We start from the raw sequence: 19,812 nt of genomic DNA on the forward strand, positions 1-19,812 counted from the left end.
ATGCAGTAAAGAATTCAAGAGCGACGCATAGTAAAGTGAAAGCAAGTTTATTTAGAGAGATACACACTCCACAGACAGAGCGTGAGCCATCTCAGAAGGCAAGAGAGAGACACCATGAGATGCGGGATTGCTCGCTTTTATGGGCTTGGTATTTTCATATGCTAACAAGTAGGGGGATTATTGCAACTATTTTGAGAAAGGGGTGGGGATTTCCAGGAATTGGGCTCCAATCTCTTTTGACCTTTTATGGTCAGCCTAGGAACTGTCATGGTGCCTGTGGGTGTGACATGAGGCTCAAGGTCAACTGGAAGTCAAACCTTCTGCCATCTTGGTTCTAACCAGTTTGTCCTGTCCTCAATTGCTGTGTCATTCCTTCAACAATTGTGCCCTGCTCCCTTCCCTCCTGTCTCATCATGGGTCTCCAAGTTCTCCAGGCCTCCTCTGAAAGACTCTGGGCCCACCTAGGAGGTTAGGGCTCCACCTCTGTGCTCCTAATCCCCTGTGTCTCCATCATATCCCACCCTCCCACTCCCACCCCAAGCCCTGCTACTAGCACATCCTCGGGCTGTGAGCCCACTCTTGCAGCGTCAGCTTTAGAATGGCAGCTCTACCTTTAGAATGCATGCTGGAGTCCCTGACAACCCCGGCGTTCTCCTCTCCTACTTCATGTCATAGGGCACGAGTGGGCCCCCAGAGCTAGTGATGCAGGAAAAACGGATGTGGGGTGTGAGGAGGGCCATGTCCCAGGTCTCGGTTGAGCTCCTGGGATGTGCCCCGCCAAGTGTGAGTCCTTGGCTTCACTCAGGAAAGAATTCAAGTGCAAGCCACAGTTGAATAAAGGTAGATTTACTTAGAGAGATGCATAATGCATAGAGTGTAAGGCAAGAGAAAGACAAGGAAAGAGGTGTGGGAATTGGGTGCTCAAGTTAAAGTAAAAGTAGGTACACACTCCACAGACAGAGTGCAGGCCGTCTCCGAAGAGGAGCGAGTGAAAAAGGACCACTAGGCATAGTGTTGCCAGTTTTTATGGGCTCAGTAGCTTCACATGCCTACAGGTGGGACCATTCCAACTGCTCTGGGGAAGGGGCTGGGATTCCCAGGAATTTGGCCACTACCCACTCTTTGACCTTTTGTGGTTAGCCTTGGGACTGTCATGACACCTGTGGGCATGCTATTCACCATGCTAATATGTTACAATGAGCAAATAATGAAGCTCAAAGTCTACTAGAAGTCAAACCTCCTGCACTCTTAATCCTCAAGGCCAACCGGGAGTTGAATCTTCCACCATTTTGGTGTTAACTGCTGTCATTCCTTGAATGGCTGTGCTCTGCCCTCTTCCCTCCTGTCTCACAACGACCCCCATTTCTGGGCTCTCAAATGTCTGACATTCTTTAATGGGTGTGTCTCCCCTAACAAACTGATAACCCCAGGTAATGACAACCTTATCAGAGTCAAACCCCACCACCCTTCACGGGCCCCAAACTTCTCACCTCACCTACCACCAATCAGAGACTTGCGCACAAACCGATCAGGCACCTTGTAACCCAACCTTATAAAAGACCCCAACAACCGGCCCTCAGGGCTCACACAGACACCCCTCGCCTGTGTGGCCCACTATTGTCTATGACAGCATACCCCTAATAAACTCCTTTTCTATTCTCATACTTTAACTGGTAAATTCTTTTACCACCATGTCACCAGCTGGCTGCCTTGTTGTATCCCACAACACTTTCTTCTTGAAGTGACCCTCCCATTGGCTCCTGGGACCCCTTCCTTCTGTCCCACTATGCCTGATTGATTCCTCTTCCTCCACTATCCCTAAAGTCAGTGGTCCCCAAATGTCTGCCTCTACCCTCTTCTCCTTTTGCTTTAGGCAAGAAGTAATGCTCACACCCTCATCTTTGCTCCAGAGCCTCAGACCTCTGTATCCAGTTCCTTCCTGGGCAGCTCTTCAAGGATGACACACAGCCCCCATGACTCCACAAGGCCTGAACCCAACTCCCTCCCAACCTGCACCCTACCTCTCGGATTCCCACCATCTGCCCACCTGGGCATCATTCATCCTTCTAGTCACTCTTGTACACACACACACACACACACACACACACACACACACACAAACACACACACACGACCATCACCAGGGATCCTGCTGGATTCCTCTGTGAACCTCTGTAAGCCAAAGTCCCTGTGCACATTACAGATGATTCTTGGACTCATTTAAACTCCAGGATCACTGAAAATAAGGTGGTCTCTAACTGCCTTCCCACACCAGGGTTCCTAGGACACCATCTGTGCCAGATGGTGACGCAGTCCCTTCCCTGTGGACTTGCTGAGTCAGGAGTGGCCTATAGCAACTCAGGCCAGCATGCCAGGCCTATCAGTTTCAATCCCAGTTAGATAATATATCAGGAATCGAAGGAAAATTCATATTCCTCAGGCAGATCTAATCTGCCCTTGTCACCCACCTTAGCCTGAACTTTGCGACTCCCTGGGGTGGGGCAGAAAGAGGGAAGGGCCATCCAGTTGCCTCCTTTTATGCAGGGGAAAGACTAGGTCCAGAAAACCTGCAGGTCTTCAGGAAGCCAAGGTCAAGCTTGTTCTGGGTCCCTGGTCTCCCAACCCCCAGGCAGGGGCCGACAGGCAGCAGGTGAGGGCTCCGTCCAACATCTTCTGCTGCCTCTTAATGAGCTCAAAGGTTATTTTGGGGGTGGCAGGATTTTCTGCTTGACCTGTTAAGATCCTGGGAGAGACAAGGAAGAGGAGGAGGGCCGGGAGGTAGGAGGGGCCTCGGGAGCTGTCTTCATCTGGGACATTCCAGGCCTGCAGGAGCTGGCTGTCCTGGGGGAGAAGTAGGTGCTGCTGGGGGCTCCTGCCTCCCACTCGACCCCAGCTCGCAGAGCCTCAGGAGACTGCACCAAAAGGAGTGGTGGGTCATTCCCTGGAGAGGTCATCATGGCCCGCAGGAAGGGGTGCTTGAACAGTCAGACCAAGTGGGCCCTTGTCAGCGGGGCCAGTGTGGCTGTAGTGTTCGCCATCGGGATGGTCCTGTGCTTCACACTGCAGGAGCACACCCAACCAGGTAGGGGCCTCCCGGTCATGCCACCTGGCTGGCTTCGCCCATCCTTCCCTCCTTGTCCCCACCAAGGCTCTGTCCACATTGATAGCTCTGATGGCCTCCTCTCCCATCCCTACTCATCCTCCTTCCACAGCTTGACTTGCCTCTCCTATCCACCAATCCCACTAAGACTTCACCCCAAGCAGAAGGTCCCGTTAACTTTCTTTCCCTTCCTCCTTTGCCTGGCTTCAGCTGCCTGAGGACCACAGAATCTCAGTCTTCAGCCCAACCTCCTTCTGTGCCCCCAGATTCCTTCTTGGGGAGTCACAGGGGCATCTCAAACTCAGCTGACTGAGCTGAACTTTCCCCACCACCACCTGCTGGTCCCTGCGCCCTCTCCCAGTGAAGGGCTCCTCCATTCACACGGGGACCTGGGAGCACCTCCTCTCCTCCTGTATCTTCAGCCCTGCGCCTCAAGGCTTCTTCCTTTCCATCATCTACCCTCCCACTCTGACCTCTCAGTCCTCCATCTCCTGCTGAACCCCTGCAGCAATCTTCCCCCTCCCACACAGACTCTCTGCCTGCCACCAGCCTGGCTCTCACCAGCCCATGCTCGCTCTGCCACCAAGGAGATCCTTGCCTGCTGTCTCCAGCACACACTCAACTCCTTTGCTGGCACCCAAGGCCATTTACAACCTGATCACAGCCCTTTTTTCTAATTTTGCCCTATTCCATTTCTCTACATCAGTACTGGGCCAGGGGCCATTCCCTTAGGCAATCACACTTTTTCCTGTGGCCAAGCTTTTGCTTATACTGTTCTCTCTGCGTGGAATAACCTAGTCCTCTCTTTTGGTCAAATTCACACATCATCCTTCTCGGTCTCCCTTACGTGTTCCCTTCCCAGTGAACTTCCTAACACCCCCAGGCTGGTTCAAAGCTTCCTTACACCCAGGAACCCATGTATTTCTCTCTCACGCAGCACTGATGACTCTGGGGGACTCCGGGGTCCACTGTCTATCTCCTAGATGCCATGCTGGACACCCCCTGGGGAACCAGGGAGGGTCAGTGGGATGTACAGATGGGAGTCCTGGGCTGGGCGAGAACTGATGCTAATAGCCCTCTTGGTCTTGACTCCAGGCTGTAAGCAGGATGCGGTCTGCCGCCCCGACGCAGACATGCTGGACTACCTACTGAGCCTGGGTCAGATCAGCCAAAGGGATGGCCTGCTGGTCAACTGGTACCACGCTGCCAACAGCCAGGAGGATATGAAGGCTGCCCTCAGCAGTAAGTCCAGTCGCCAGGACTGGGACAGGCTGAGGGGAGATGGAGGGAGAGCAGAGGAGGGGCTAAGGGAGCTCTACCTACAAGGAGGCATTCTGATGGGTATCTTGCCTTTCTCCACTTGAGGAAGTGGAGGCTCAAAGGTTAAGTGACTGGCTTAGGTTGTACAGAGATGTCTGGTTCCAAGCTCATGTCCTGCCCTCCCTCCAATGGCTTGTCAGGAGACTGCTTCCCCACTCAGGAGGCCTTTGCCCTCAAAGCCTAAGGAAGCCAGAAGATGCGTTTGACCTCCAGCACTACCAAAAACAAGCTGTGAAAACCTGAGTAAACCAAAAAAGCTCCTGAGTCTCTGATTCAGAATGATTATGGGAGCCAGTCGGCAGCTGATTCCTGTGCGGACACACGCTCCCATTCCACGTGGGGCCTCCTGGGGCCATGAGCAAAGTTTTGTGGGTACCATTTGACAGAAGAAAAATGAAGGCTCAGAAAAGTTTGGTGTGGGCCATCTCAGAGGGTCAGGGAGGCCACGAGGCATGGGGGTGGTTAAAGCAAAAGTAGATTTACACACTCCATAGACAGAGTGCTAGCCATCTCCAAAGGCAAGAGAGAGTGACCAGTAACCCACCCAAGGTCACACAGCTTGCAAGTGTTAGGACTGGGACTAGAAGCTGGCAGTCTTGGGTTCAGGGTGGGCACACAGCCATAGTGCTCTTCTGCCGGATGTGAGGCAGAGAGCTCCTGGCATCTGGGATGCCTGGCAACGTCCAGTCTGCTCCCTCTGGGGAGCAGCACTCCTTCCCACCTGACTGTGCCCCTGAGGACCAGGGCTTCTACTGTGGCTGCAGGAACCTGATCTTTCCCTCATTTCCTGTCCCTTCTTCAAATCCCTACCCAAACAAGTCAGCCCCCAGATTCAGCATCTGGAAGGCACATAACAGGTGCTGATGACAAGGGAGAAAATTTCTAGGAGGAAGGTGGAACCAGGTGGCGATCACAAGGAGGCAGGTTAGGTCCATCAGTCTTTAGTCCACTTCACTAAACATTTTCTGGGCCTGTGCTCTGGACCCAGGTCAGAAGGAAGGTTTAGAAATGACTGAGACATGACCTGGGGTTCATGGAGCTCGCAGTGTCTCAAGGGAGACGGCTGGTGTAGATCCAGCAAGGCAGCAGCATCGGAGGGTCACCGGGACTCTCTCCCAGAGCAGCCCCACCTTCCCCAGACTGGAAATGGCCCCCTTAGATGGGGAAGGAGACCCCTTAGCACCCATTCTCTTGAGCTACCCTCTTACCTGCCCAGCTGCCCGGCTTGGGCCTGGCTTCTCTGGGCCTTATTGGGCCCCAAACCCTTTGGACCCCTCTCTCTGCATTCCCGGATAACTAAAAGTTAAGATAAGAAAGGACTTTGTGTTCAAGCCATAAAAATAAAGGCTACCTTCATACTGCCCTTCACGGTTTACAAGGTGCTTTTATGTCCATATCCTGCAAGTCAGGGCCTGAGGCGGGAGGCTCATCCCCATCTTGCCAGTGAAGACACCAGGACCCGCAACCTCCGGGCAGAAGGAATAACATGAGGATGAAATGGGACGAGGCCAAGTACCTGCTCAGTGCTGGGGACAGCCTGGCACTCAGCTTCCTTCCCCTCCTGGATATCCAGACATCTAGGTGTTAGAGAAATCTGTAAAACTCCTCTGCACTTTTGGGCAAGCTCTTCCACCTTTCTGGACCCGAGCTGGTTGACCTTAACTTCTCTATCATTCATTCATTCTGTCATTCATCATCCAACAAACATTTCTGAAGCTCCTTTTTAGGCCTGATACCATCTTGGCATCAGATGTGCAAGTGATGGTCAGTGCAGACCCAGACCCTGCTCCCTGGCACTTACACTCAGGACGACTGATGCTGAGCGAGCAATTACACGGGGGCTGAGTGCTCAGAGGAGAAGCAGGTGACCTAACTCGACTGGGTGTGGGGTTCAGGGATGGCCTCCTTGAGGAAGTGATATTTTAAGCCAACACCCACAGATGAGCTGGAGGTGGCCTAGTAAAGCTGCAGAGGGAAGAGTGTTGCCAAGGCAACAGCCAGCCACATGGAATCGCCCAGGGATGGGAGGACAAGATAGTTGAGCCCCGATACTCAAAGTGTGGTCCACGGACCAGCGGCATGGGCATCATGGGGGAGCTTGTTAGACATCTCAGGCCCTGCCCCAGACCTACTGATCAGAACGTGCATTTTAACAGTTTTTGGGTGATTTCTGTGTGCACATTAATGCTGGAGAAGCAGGAGTGGATGGAACCTAGAGATTGAGGGAAAGAGGAATTCAAGATGAGACTGGAAAATTTGCCAGGGCCTGGTCATTCATGGTCAGGCGTTTGGATTTGATTCTCAGGGCAAAGGGCAGGGCTGTTTTTGTTTTTTAATAGAAGTGACACGATCAGGTACATGTTTGGAACACTCACTCTAGTGGCTGTGTAGAGAATGGACTTGGAGGGAAGTGAGAATGGTCAGGACACTGCAAATATAAACCAGAAGAGGCCCCTCCTCATGCCAGCTGTCTGAGATGATGCGGGAGCCACCCCGCCCTCCCCGCACTCTGTTCCCTGGGCAGAGACCCTGGTCAGCTCTTCCAGGTCTGCTTCTCACTGGAAAGGCCTTAGCTCTCTCTGGACTGAACTCTCAGGGCAGGAATGACACAGCCACCTGACCGAGTTAACTGCGTGAATTTAGGAGATAAAAATAACAATGCTCAGTGCTGTAAGGGTGCAGGGAGATGGACCAGCTTATGTACTTCTGAACAGAACATGAATCAGAAGAATTTTTCTAGACAGTAATTTGATCATATGGGCTTTAAAAACGACCCTGCATTGCCCTGACTCAAATTCTGCAAGTCAGGATCAGAAATAATCAGAAAATCAGAATAAAATTGTATCGTTACTTATTAGTAGCAAAGATTAGAAACTCCTGAAATGTCTCAGGAATAAGGGAGTGGCTAACTAAAGCAGGGTGAGTGCCCTCCATCAGGAATTCTGCAGCTTTTTTTTCTAATGAGACGTAGAAAGGATTGTGAACGTGCATTATAATATTGAAAGAAAAGGATTAAAAATTATAAATGCAGCATGGTCTCAACTGGTAAAAACTATACATAGATAAAAATGGAAGAAAATACATCAAAAATGAACTATGATGGAAATGTAGGTGACTATTTCCCTTCTTTCTGCTTTTCTGTATTTTCCAAATGTTCTGTAATAAACGTGTTATAAATGAGAAAAAAGGGACTGATTGAGTTTGTCCTCTTGCACAGGCGATGCCATGGTCCTAGAGGCAGATGTCACAGTAGAAGGACTTGGCACGGCCAACGAGACAGGGCTTCCAATCATGGCGCACCCCCCAGCGATTTACAGTGACAACACCCTGGAGCAGTGGCTGGAGACTGTGCTGACCTCTTCTCAGAAGGGTAAGGACCTCTCTCAGCCCCTCCCTGGCTGCCCAGCCCCCTGGTCCTCAAGCCACATGTCAAGGATCTCTCCACTGGGAGGCAATTCCAGTCCCCGTCAGAAGTTGCTTGTTGCCTCGGCTTTCCAGCCCACACCCTAGAGGCCTGGGCTCCGAAGATTGGTGAGATGAGGGATGTAAAAGTGCAGGATAAGCTGCAAAGGGCCAACCTCGTGCAGGGTGTTCCCTCCTGAATCCACAGAACTGGACACACATGCCCAAAACCAAATTCCACCTTCCCCTCCCATGTCTCTTTGCCAATTGCAGTCAGAATCCAGACATCCCCCTAATGCTTCTCCCTCATCCCCCACATACACTCATCTGCTGCATCTGCCAGTTCTAACCCTGAATCCTACCCCTTGATTCAGCCCCAGCCACATCATTTTCCCCCTGGACCTCCTTCCTTACTGGTTTCCTTCCTTCAAACTCAACCCCTACCTGAGTGAGCTTTCCAAAATGCCAATTGTCATGTCACTCCCCAGCTTTAACCATCCATGGCTCCCCACTGTCCTCAGGACAAAGTGTGATCTCCTTGGCCTGGCTTTTAACATCCTTCTCTAACTTCCCACCCTCATCTCTGGCTTTTCCCGTCATTCCCAGCCCCCACCCCCCTCAACAGAATGGGCTATTGTTCACGCTGGGTCCTTCCTCTACATAGACAACCCTCCTCCACTCACATGCCCCCTCCCAAAGACCCAATGACCTCCCCACAGGCTCGAGTGGCCCTGAGCCTGCCAGCTCAAGAATCACAGTGCCTTTTCATCGGATGCTTGACAACCCCTGCACCAGCCCCAGGTCCCAGGCCCTTAGCCGTCCTCTGCTTCCTCCCTTTGGGGATGAGGGATGGGAGCTCACTCCTGCAGAACCAAGACCTTCCTCTTCAGGTTAGCTCTGCTTGTTTGAAAGCCCTTCTTAACGCCAGGCCAGAATCTGGTCCCTATCTTTCCCGTACCACCACCCCCATACCTGCTTTCTCTGCCCCAGTAAGTCATGTCTTCTGGTTCCTTCCTCCTGGAGCATGAGGGACCAGTTCCTCAAGCCCCTGGACCTCTCCCCACAGGCATCAAACTGGACTTCAAGAGCATCAAGGCTGTGGGCCCCTCCCTGGACCTCCTGCGGCGACTGACATCGGAGGGGAGAGTCCGGAGACCTGTGTGGATCAATGCCGACATCCAGAGGGGCCCCAACGTCCCCATCCCAATAGAGATCAATGCCACACGGTAAGTGTTCACCTCTCTGCCCAAGCTGTGTCCAGTCCTCTTCCTTCAACATCTGGCACAGTAGGTCCTCAGGGGACCTTTGCTGAATTTGCCTCCAGCCACACTATGCAACATCTGAGCCTTTGCACATGCTGTTTCCGCTGCCTTAAATGCCTTTCCCCCATTTCCTGATGAAACTTTGCCCAGTCATTACCTATCCCAGAAACTTCCCTGACACCCAAGGCTGCTGAGGACCTTCACCCACACTTCCTCTTAACACAGTCCTGATTTCATTGCGTTATCATTGTCAGGTTACAGGTTTGTCACCCCTACTATACCGTTTACTCCTGGAGGGCAAGCAAGGTCTAGTCCAGTGACCAGGGCAGGACTTGGCCTGCTAGAAAAGTCTAAAGCCCTGACTCCTTCCCCAGGCCCCTGAAATCCCAGCACTGCCACCAACAGCCATCACGTACACCAGCTACATGGTGCTCTCCAATTCACAAAAAAGGACCACATATAAGGAGAGACTATATCTGAGTTTGATTTTCACATAGCAATGCCAGGTTAGGAGCATTTTTTCCTCCTCATTTTGCAGATGAGAAAACTGACAATAATTGAGGCTCAATTTGTTGACTGTTTATTATGTATCACAGGCACTGTTTTAAGTACCTTAGTTGTAGAATACCATTTAACTCTTACAATGACAATGAGGTAGGTACTATTATTTTCATTTTGTTAATACAGGAACTATCTCACTAAAATTAAATGATCTGCCTAAGTCTAGTAATACGCAGAGCAGAGATTCAGAGCCAGGCTTTTATGATTCTAACCCTCATGCTCTTTACCATCTATCTCTACATCCATCCATCCATCCATCCATCTTTCCAGCCAGCCAGCCAACCATCCATCCATCCAATATTTATCATGATTCTCAAACTGAGGTGCATCTGGAAAGCAGCAGTTTGAAAATGTAGTCAGTGGCCCAAGATAAATGTGGTTCATCTTCTCCAAATGATTTTACTCAATATTTTGGGGAGAGGGAAAGAGTGATTATTTGCCTATTAAAATCCACATCAGGGCAAAATTTGAATGAAATTTTAAAATAAAATCTGGAAGTTCAGAGACTCCACAGATGATAGAACCCAGATCCCACACCCAGGGTTCTGGACTGCGTGCCCCCTGTCCAGGTAGGGATGTTTAAGAAGCCCTGTCCTGCTTGAAAGGATGCCATCTTTGAGAATCAAAGAGGTTGGATGAGCTACCGAAGGTCACAGAGTCAGGACCCAAATCCAGACCTGCTGGACACCAAAGTCCAAGCCTTACTGTGGGACTTCTGTTCCTTAGGACTCTGCCCTTATCTCATAGATGCAATAGGTCCTGCCTCTTCTTAGCATTGATGGGAACCCAGGAGATGAGGAAGGGGCTCTAAAAGACCAGCATCTTTTATCCTTTTCAGGTTCCTGGCCTTGGCCCAGGAGAAATATCCTGAGGCAACCCTGTCTACAGGCTGGACCACCCTCTACCTGCCCATGTTCCCGAACAGTACGTATACCCGAGCCATGGTGGAGAAGATGCAGGAGCTGGTGGGAGCACTGCCACAGAAGGTCACCTTCCCTTTGTACGCTCTCATGGCGCGGTCTGCCTGGCCCTACTTCAGCTGGCTGCTGGGCCAGTCTGAGAGGTGAGAGCTCCCAGGCCCCTGCCACAGCCCCTGCTCTCTCCAAACCCATTCCCAGGCACTGATGCTCCAGGAAGATCCCAGGTGCTCATGGCTAGAAGAGTCTTAATGATCATCTGGTCCAACCCCCTCTGGTGCCCCCTTTCCCTACAGTGTCCCTGCTTCCCTGCTTCCTGCTTATATACCTCTGGTAATGGGCAGCTCACTATCACCTGAGGCAGCCTGTTCATTGGTAGATAATCTTGCCTGTTGGAAAGTGTTTATGCTGAGACACAATTTGCCTCCCAGTTTTCTCCCATGGGAGCTGGCTGTGCCCCTGGGGCTGCACAGATTGCACCTGCAGCCTCTGCCCCAGGATAGCTCTGTAGGGATTGAGAAACCCCCATCCCCACCCCTGCACTCTGCTCCCAGCTGCCCAGCACCACCTTCCTTAGCCTCTCCCCACAGGAGTCTGGAGGCTGCCCCTTTCCCCTCTTCATACCTGACCTCTCCCCCTACCCCCTGTGCCCATCTCTCCTGTCCTTGTCTTTTTCCTAAGGCAAGATCCAAAAACAGACACTCCAAGTGAGGAGGCAGGGCAGGCCATCCCCTCCCTCCATCTAAGCCTCTGTGGTTTCTTCTGCCCCCAGGAAGGAGGTAGTGCTCTGCCCCTGCCCAGCTAGGGTCTAGCTCTGAGCACAGAAGTGGGGCTGAGGACTGCTGAGCCCAACAGGCACTGAGCCGGCTCTCTGGGCCCCAGGTACAGCCTGACGCTGTGGCAGGCCACCTCAGACTCCGTGTCAGTGGATGATCTCCTCTACATCCGGGACAACACCGCCCCCCACCAAGTCTACTATGACATCTTCGAGCCTGTCCTGTCACAGTTCAGGCAGCTTGCCAGTAGGGAGGGGTCTGGGGAGGGTGGGGAGGGCGGTGGGGCTGGATTCCACACAGGGCAGCAATTGGTGGAGCAGAGCTAGGAAGGGTGGAGCGTTGGCAGGGGGAAATCCTGGGTGGGATGGGAGGAAGGAATTGTTTTAAGCATCAATTGTATGCGACCCCGATACAATATGCTGTCTAAGTCTCATAGATCCATGAAGCATGGATTCCATTTCACAGAACAGTTATGTAATTTACACAGTCATTCAGCTTGTACGTAGCAGAGCTCAGACTGGAACCAGCAAATTCCAAACCCCATCTGCTTCCCCTTGTAACACAGCTCCTCTGAGAGTTACTCTGGCAGTTCAGAAAATGGCCGCTCCACCGTACCTGCTAATCAATGATCCAGACACTACCTATTCCTTCGTCCAAACCCTCATTCCCTGGACTCCAAACTTAGGAGAGCCTGCAGTTAAGTCATCTCAAAGGGGACCCAGCAGACCCAACACTCCTGCCATGGAAGCCATCTAGGCGAGGGGAAAGAATACCAGCTTTGGAGCCAGATGGATCTGGTTCCATCAGGTTCTAATCAAAGCAACTCTGCCTCATGGCTATAGGACCTTGGGCAAGTCACCTGTAATCTACAAAACAGGGAGTTACAGCTCCCTGGAAGCTTGCTGTGAGGCTTAGGGAGGATGTGTATAGGGCCATGCTACATAGAAGGTGCCCCACGGCTGGTGGTCACTTCATCTTGGCAATTTGTCCCACAGTGAATGCCTCACGGAAGCAAAACTACTACACTGGGGGCAGCCTGACCCCGTTTCTCCAACTCCCTGGGGGTAGCAGTCTGAGTGTGGAGTGGCTGGTTCCTGACATTCGGGGCCATGGAAGCACAGCAACAGTGGGCCTCCCAGGTAAGGTCTGCCTGCAGTCCTTGTGCACCTAGCTTTCCCATGAGGGCTTCCAATGCTGGGGGAGCTACCTCAGGCCTCAGTTACCATGGCAACACAGCTGCGCGCTTAGGGAGTACAGTGCTGGCAAGAGTGTGGGGCCTTCAGACCAGCACCTGTGAGCCCGCAGTCACATCATGCTGCAGGAGAGGCGGGCACGGGCCCCAGGGCCAAGCCATAGGCAAGGGCCCAGAACTAAGTTAACGGCTTATTGGTTAATTCTCACGAGCCCCGGGCACATTTATAAAGCAGCCCTTTCATCTGGAACCCAGATCCCATCAACAGGTCCCATTACCCCCCTGCTATCCCTTTAGCTTCAGCAAGGGCCTCTGACACCCCAGGATAACCTAAACCCTAGACACTCTTCCTGCACTACCTCTTCCAGACAGAGAAGGCATGATCCTGCTGAACGTTGGCCTCCAGGAGCCCGCAGCTGAGAACCCCATGCCCATCGTGCGTGCCCCAGATGGCCGTGCCCTGACGCTGGAGTCCTGCCTGCAGCAGCTGGCCACACACCCCCGACGGTGGGGCGTCCATGTGCACATTGCAGAGCCCACAGCCCTCCGGCCAACCCTGGCCATGCTGGCCCACCTCTCTGCCCTAGGCCACCTGTCTAGGCCTGTGTGGGTCGGGGCCACAATCTCCCACGGGAGTTTTGTGGTCCCTGGCTACATGGCTGGCAGGGAGTTTCTTACAGCTATGGCTGAGGTTTTCCCCCATGTGACAGTGGCACCACGCTGGCCTGAGGAAGTGCTGGGCAGTGGCTACAGGGAACAGCTGCTCACAGATATGCTGGATCTATGCCAGGGCCTCTGGCAACCTGTGTCCTTCCAGCTGCAGGCTGGGCCGCTGGGCCAGAGCACAGCTGGCGTGGTGGACAGACTGCTGGCAGCCTCCCCCCGGGCCACTGTCACAGTGGAGCACAACCCTGGTCGGGGCAACTACGCATCTGTGCGGGGAGTGCTGCTGGCAGCGAGAGCCGTGGATAAGACCCGAGTCTACTACAAGCTACCCCAGGGTTACCGCGAAGATTTGCTGGCAGATGTTGGTAGAAACTGACCACCCAGGGGTGCTGGGCTGGCAGACCCCTGGGTAGAGGCTTCCCAAGGGGGAGGCGGGAAGAAATAAATGCCTCTGCCTTCCTCAGTGCACTGCACATGTGTCCTCGGGGCAGGATGGAATGGGAATGGGTGTGAGGTGGCCACTGAGGGTGCCTAGAGGGTCTGGAGGCTGGGGGCCAGATCGTTCCGGTTGTCCAGGAGGAACTGCTCACAAGCCTTGAAGGTGGTGTAGAACTCAGAGGAGAGGCCGGTCACATTGGTGGTCACATAGTTGAGAAGGCCCGTGGTGGCCTGGTTGTAGTAGGACACCTGCAGGGCGGGAAGCTGCACTCAGGGAGGTGGGGGCGCAGGGGGCGGCTGAGTGGACAAGAGGCAGGAGGGAAGCAGCCTTGCTTGCCTGCTAGGAAGGCAGCAAACAGGAGCTGGCACCTGGGGCCTTAGAAGATTGTATGACTGGCAGGCCTGACCTCCTCCAGCAAGTCTCCCCTGACCCCTCCTCTGTGTGCTGACAATCCTGGCTTCCCTCTGTCACCACACACTGTACTGTCACCAAGTGCCTCCCCTGTCAGGTAGGAGGCTCTGGAAGACAGGTACTGGATCTCCAGAGCCCAGCATGGAATCCCTTTTAAATGAAGGTGCTCTCTGGGGCCATACACAAGTTAGAATAAGCCCAGGGATCGCCCTGAGAAGCTCGCCTGTTTAAGCGTATTAAGTTAGCAAACACTGTCCAAGGCCCTACCTGGGAGGAGTCTCAGGGCCCTAACAGCCTTTGTGAGCTGAGGAAGGGGAGCTGGGTATCCCCAACCCCATACGCTCTCAGCTCCTCCCCCACACTTTCAATTAACACTGACTGCTCTGCTGAGTTTTATGGGCCCTGAGAGCCATATAAAGCCTTCCTAGAAAGAAGTAAATAAGGAGATGGAATTTTAGATCAGAACACAGGCCTTCTGCCCTCGGCGTCCAGAGCTTTTTCAGAGACCCTGCAGTGGCCTCGGACTTATCTCTGCACAGATTAGATCTTATTCTATCTTAATGAAGGCTCATTTTCAGACACTGTTAGGCTCCCCTAAGCTGGAAGAGAGCCTGATGGCGGGTGTGGCTGAGTCTGGAGCTGAGCCAGACAGCACTGAGCTCTGTGTGGCTTTGGGGGTGAATCTGGGTGGTAGGGGGAAAGCGGACACAGGGCCTCACCTTGGTCAACTGGTCCCCCTCGCGCCAGAAGCAGAAGCCCGAGCAGAGGGTCTCCCTGCGCCTGTACTCTGGCGTCTCGCGGTGTGTGGGCAGCGTAACCGACCTCAGTGCGATGACGTAGGGGTCCCTGGAGAGAAGGAAGGGTGGGGGGTGGGCAGAGAAGAGGGTGAGGGCCTGGCTCCGGAGCCCCCTCTGGCACTGACCCAGGGTCCCAAGCCTCCTCTGCACTGATGCCCTCATCATTATCTAAGGCACATAAAGCCTGGCTCTGGGTCCACTAGAGAGAGGAGGTATCTGTGGGTTAGCAGCTCTGAATTTGCCAGGAGCCAGTGTGACCACACTGTGGATTTTCTGGAAAAGCCCCGCCACTGCAGACACTCAGGGAGCAGTGCTCCACCTTGGGATTTTTGCGCTTCACCTTTCTCCCCTGTCTCGAGCAAGAGTCACGCCATCGCTCCTGCATCCTCATCATGGCACAGCTGGCAGCCTTGCCACCCTTCAGCCAACATGGGGCTTTTAGAGACTGGAGGCCAAAGAGCTGCCCACGTGAGAAATGGCCTGTCCATGGCCTGGGGCAAGGCAGCCTCACCACCCCAGGGACAGAGAACAACCTGCTTTAGAGGATGAGTGACCAAAAGGGCCGTGCCTCCCCGTGTCCTCCATTCTACCCACAGTGTAGACCACGGCCCACAGGAAGCAGCGCACTGACTCTAGGCTGAAGTCCCTTCCCCAGGGGAGGAGGATGAGCCCTGCCCACCTCCCACCCCAGCAGGCAGGCACGCACCCATTGTCACAAGGCTTCCGCCGAGAGGCCAGGATCACAAAGTCCTGGGGCTTGGGATCACTGCCGAGAGGGGGGCTGATGACGTGGTAGATGGCATCATCCTCATCCACCTGCTGCACTAGCTCCGCACTCCTGTGCAGAGCCCATGGGAGTCACAGGGGAGCTTCTGTCTGGCCCAAGCCCTCCCAGGCTTCAGCCTCCCCGAGCAGATGCTTAGGGGACATTTCACACCCAACACTGCTCAGCAGGGATCAAAGGAGGGCAGGAAGGCCTGGCCAAGACAGGCACACACACACAAGCAAATGCACAGCCCCACACATGCAGACCTGGGAATAGACTAAGACATACACGGACACACCCACACCTGTGGGCATACCTATGTGCACAGACACATAGACACCCACCAGTGCGCACACAGGTGCACGCACCCTGCACAGATGTGTGATGATTGAGCGGTTGTTCTGTACTTAATATTTAGTGAGTGCCCACTGTGTGCCAGGCACCGTTCTAAGTGTACTATCTCATTTAACCCCGCAGCAGCCCAAGGTTGGTCTCAGGACCCCCATTTTATAGATGAGGGGCCTGAGACCCAGAGATAGAACTCGTCCATGGCCACAGAGCTAATAAGGAAGCAGGGCTGGGAGGTGCTCAGGCTGCTGGGTGTCAGAGCTGTGCCCCTCAGGCCTGGATATACTGCATACACATGCCCAAGTAGAAACACACAGGCTTACACCAACACACACGTACACAGACAAGGCCATCCACACAGAAACACGCATGACCAAGTCCAGACCTGCCACCTTTCCCTGCTGTCCTGCCCACCCTGGGAGCTGCCTCAGGAACAGGGCAGCTGTGGGCAGGGTGGGGGGAGCTGCTAGAGGCTCCCTCCCCTTAGGCATGCCCCTCAACCCCACCAAGCATCAAGATCTGATCAGGCCTCCAAGGCCCACGCCAGTCCACCCCCTACAAGAAGCCTTCCTACCACATTTACAAACCCCTCCCCGCAACATCCACCACTAAATCACCTCTCAAGCTTCTAGAATGGCATGGTCAGCAGGCCTGGGGTCACCTAGACGAGGGCTTTTTAAAGCAACACAGCCCTTTTTGCAAAGAAACCTTAAGCAGAAAGCCTGTGTACGAACAGCTACAGGCAGACCTGCTTTGTGAAGATAGACGCGGGTTGGTAGGGGAAGGCCAGTCTGTCAAATATCAATTCACCAAATGACCTGCTTACTGAGTTTCCAAATACACAGATCTTCCTTGGATACACCCAGGAATATAGGCTTCTCCTAATAAGCCATTGGAGAAATGATCAAAGAACCCCCAAAGGACGGTGTTGGCATAAAAGAAAGTGACTTTAGAGAGATACGATAAAAACAAGAGTTTCAACTTTAATATTCCCATATTAAACACTGAAATTTTGGCTATTTTCCTAAGAATAAATTTATCTTCCTTGGCTAAATTCGAGAAGAAAATATTCACATGGAGAATCAGTAAATTTGGGGAACAAATGTATTCATAGGAATAACATATTTATATTCAGTAACTCACTACATTCAAAAATAACATTCATATCCATATAAGAACTGGTAAACTTGGCGAATTCAGCAAACTGGCCCTTCCGTTAGTTACCCTGAGCCTGGGAAGGAGTCCCACCCGCCTCCTCAGCCTTCCAGCTCCCACCCCAAGCCATCCCTGAGTCCCGTCTGGGAAGGCAGAACTCCACAGAACATGGTTTGAAAATCACTGCTCTATCCCTGAATATAAATCCATGACTCGTATCTTAAGTACCCATTTTAACAGAAGGAAAACTGAGACCTCAAACAGATACGACTTGCCCATGGTCACATAGCTAGTTGGGCCATAAACAGGACTTAAACCCACACCCCCAACTCCAGTTCCAGGCTCAGTACCTTCCCTGAGGGCTCAAAATACCCTTGACTCACACCCGCCTAGTACATAACCATAGTACCCCCTACCCCAGGCTAAAGGCCAGCAGGCACAGAGCACAGTTGGGGAGGGCTCGGCAGGAGGCGACACCTGAGGACCTGCCCTCCCCACCAAGCCTGAGAAGGGACCATGCCCCACCCCGAGTCCTACCCCTCCACCTCCCACCGGGGTGCCCCACCCTCACCGGTAGTGCTTGTCCCACTCGGGCCTCCGACGCAGGTCTGAGAGCAGCAGGAAGGCCTGGGCTGCGTCCACGTGCACCAGCATCTCCATGTGGAAGGAGAGGAACTTGTCCTCCTCTAGAGTGTACAGGCGGACCTGCATGGGACAGACAGCAGCCTCGTTCCTGCACCTCCTCCTCCGACTATGCTGGAGGCCAGGGTTGGAAGCTCAGGGCTGCCACTGACTGCTGTGTGACTGTGAACAAGCGACTCAACCTCTCTGAGCCTTGGTCGCATCCCTATGAAAATGAGCGATTCAGCACAAGCAGACAGGAAGGGGTCTGAAGAAGCGGTCACTGAATGGGTAATCGCACTGTGGTCTGATGAAACGGTGCTTAGGCATGACATGGAACAAACCACAAACACTCCACAACACGAGGGAATCTCAGATGCATTGTGCCAAGTGAAAGAAGTCAGATTCAGAGGTTACATTCTGTACAATTCCCTGTATTGGACGTTCTCAAATAGACAAAACTGAAGGGACACAAAACTGATTCATGGTTTCCAGGGGATTAGTGTGCGAAGAGGCTTGACCACAATGGAGAATGAGAGAATTTGGGGGGATTATGGAACTATTCTGTATCTTGATTTTGGCAGTGATTATGTAATTGTATGTGTTTTCAAAACTGGTAGAATTATACACTAAAAGGGGGAATTTTACTGTATGTAAATTATACCTTGATTTTTTAAATGTGGAAAAAAATTAAAAGAGTGACTGATGCAACAAGAGAATGGATCTTCAGAGCCAGGTGTCCAGCCGACCCCCTAATGTCACTGAGGGGAAGTGACCGTCCCAGGACACAGACAAAAGTGGCAGAGCTCAAGTCCTCCCTCAGCCTGCGTGTACCCCAGGCCTCACCCCTGCAGCACCTCACAGTAGAAGGAGCCAGGGTGGGGAGTGGGGAGCGGTGAACAGCAGGGCAGGCAGTAGCAGGGTGTGATGGGGCAAGAAGGTGGGCGGACAGGAGAGGACTTGGAGCAGGGAACCCCTCTCCAGGCCCTGGTGGGGCAGGCATGTTTCTATAACTGGGTCGGTTTCATGATCTCATCCAGTTCCTTTGAAGGAATCCCCTTTTGACACGAGTGGTTTGAGAGGGTTGCTGTGGCTTGCAGTCAGTCACCTCTGGTTGCTCAGAAGAGGAAGGAAAGCCGGGAGGGTGGGGTCAGCTACCTGGTTGATCTCCGAGGACAGCACCCAGTTGTCCTTGGCCACGAGCATCTTCAGGGAAGAGACGTTGTTGTAGCTCAGGCACACCTGGACGGAGCACACAGGGAAGCCTCACCTTCTCCCCTTCCTCGGGGCTCCACGCCCGGGCCATGCTGAGGTGGGCAGAGGAAACTGGACGTGAAGGAGGATGTCCTGGGCTCTGGGAAAGGAGGCCCGGGCTTGGCCAGACTCGCTCCTCCTCTCAAGGCCCCAGATCCCTCCTGCCAAGCAGGCGGACCCAGGAAAGCCCTTGGTTAACTGTACCAGTCCTGAGGCATGGAAGCAGTATACTGTCCCCTCTGGGCCTACCTCCAAACCCACTCTGACAAGAGGAGAGGGGAGGGGTGGTGGGCAGCCTGGGCAGGCAGAAGGCCTCACCTGGTTGCTAGGGTCCCAGGGGACAGACAGGGGCATCTCCGCCTGCTTACAGGACACGATGTACTTCCTGGGAGAGAGGGAAGACGACAACCTTGGTCCCTTGGGAGCACATCTCTTTCGACAGACTTCACTGCAGGCTTACTGTGTGCCAGGCCCTGTGCTCAGCCCAGCAGGGTGGGAGAGACTCCTGTCTGGCCAGGGAGACTGGATGGGCACACAGAAAACAGCAGCTGAGAACATACATAGTGAGAGGCCGGGACGGGCCGGGGAGGGGAAGGGGCAGACCCTACAGCCCTGCTGAGCGACTTCACTCTGGCTAAAGTGATTTCACCCTTATGCCTCAGTGTCCTCATCTGTAAAATGGGATCGGTAGTCACACCTGCCTCCTCATGGGGTCATCATGAGGGGAATAGTGTTTGGCATATGGTAAATCCTCCATAAATGCGCATGCTTCTTATTTACATTGGATGGTGAATTCTGGTGCGTTTACAGAACTTTCAAGTCTGC

The 19,812-nt window shown here is 53.2% G+C and overlaps 2 protein-coding genes across 9 annotated transcripts in view; one reads left to right on the forward strand and one right to left on the reverse strand.

Moving 5' to 3' along the window:
- Window positions 1-19,812, reverse strand: part of LOC105066416 (acyl-coenzyme A thioesterase 11) — a 116,458-nt gene that overhangs the window by 59,425 nt on the left and 37,221 nt on the right. For 3 of the 8 annotated variants that reach the window (XR_012511256.1, XM_074376407.1, XM_074376408.1), the window contains 4 exons: window positions 19,306-19,372; window positions 18,892-19,040; window positions 17,684-17,817; window positions 14,766-14,892 (listed from right to left, as the gene is read on the reverse strand). Coding sequence is in view for 4 of the 8 variants with exons in the window: in XM_074376407.1 (XP_074232508.1) it covers window positions 14,766-14,892; window positions 17,684-17,817; window positions 18,892-19,040; window positions 19,306-19,372 (477 nt within the window). In the remaining 4 variants the exon portion in view is untranslated. Of the gene's footprint in view, window positions 1-31; window positions 13,884-14,765; window positions 14,893-15,549; window positions 15,682-17,683; window positions 17,818-18,891; window positions 19,041-19,305; window positions 19,373-19,812 lie in introns of those variants that run through there. The other 5 variants (XM_045514271.2, XM_074376415.1, XM_074376413.1 and 2 more) reach the window with 5 other exon arrangements.
- FAM151A (family with sequence similarity 151 member A) lies at window positions 2,950-13,659 on the forward strand. The gene is made up of 8 exons (XM_074376416.1): window positions 2,950-3,082; window positions 4,196-4,342; window positions 7,638-7,790; window positions 8,889-9,048; window positions 10,484-10,708; window positions 11,445-11,584; window positions 12,334-12,477; window positions 12,899-13,659. The coding sequence occupies exons 1-8, from the start codon at window positions 2,956-2,958 to the stop codon at window positions 13,570-13,572; spliced, it is 1,770 nt and encodes a 589-aa protein (XP_074232517.1). The 5' UTR covers window positions 2,950-2,955; the 3' UTR covers window positions 13,573-13,659.

The sequence above is a fragment of the Camelus bactrianus genome, chromosome 13 (assembly GCF_048773025.1).
Source record: "Camelus bactrianus isolate YW-2024 breed Bactrian camel chromosome 13, ASM4877302v1, whole genome shotgun sequence".
Taxonomy (NCBI): domain Eukaryota; kingdom Metazoa; phylum Chordata; class Mammalia; order Artiodactyla; family Camelidae; genus Camelus; species Camelus bactrianus.

What these genes read in the sequence shown, in the direction of transcription:
- FAM151A (XM_074376416.1), top strand. Translation starts at nt 2,956, where the DNA reads ATGGCCCGCAGGAAGGGGTGCTTGAACAGTCAGACCAAGTGGGCCCTT. An exon ending in TATGAAGGCTGCCCTCAGCA is followed by an intron (nt 4,343 to 7,637) that starts GTAAGTCCAGTC and finishes CCTCTTGCACAG; the next exon opens with GCGATGCCATGGTCCTAGAG. An exon ending in GCTGACCTCTTCTCAGAAGG is followed by an intron (nt 7,791 to 8,888) that starts GTAAGGACCTCT and finishes CTCTCCCCACAG; the next exon opens with GCATCAAACTGGACTTCAAG.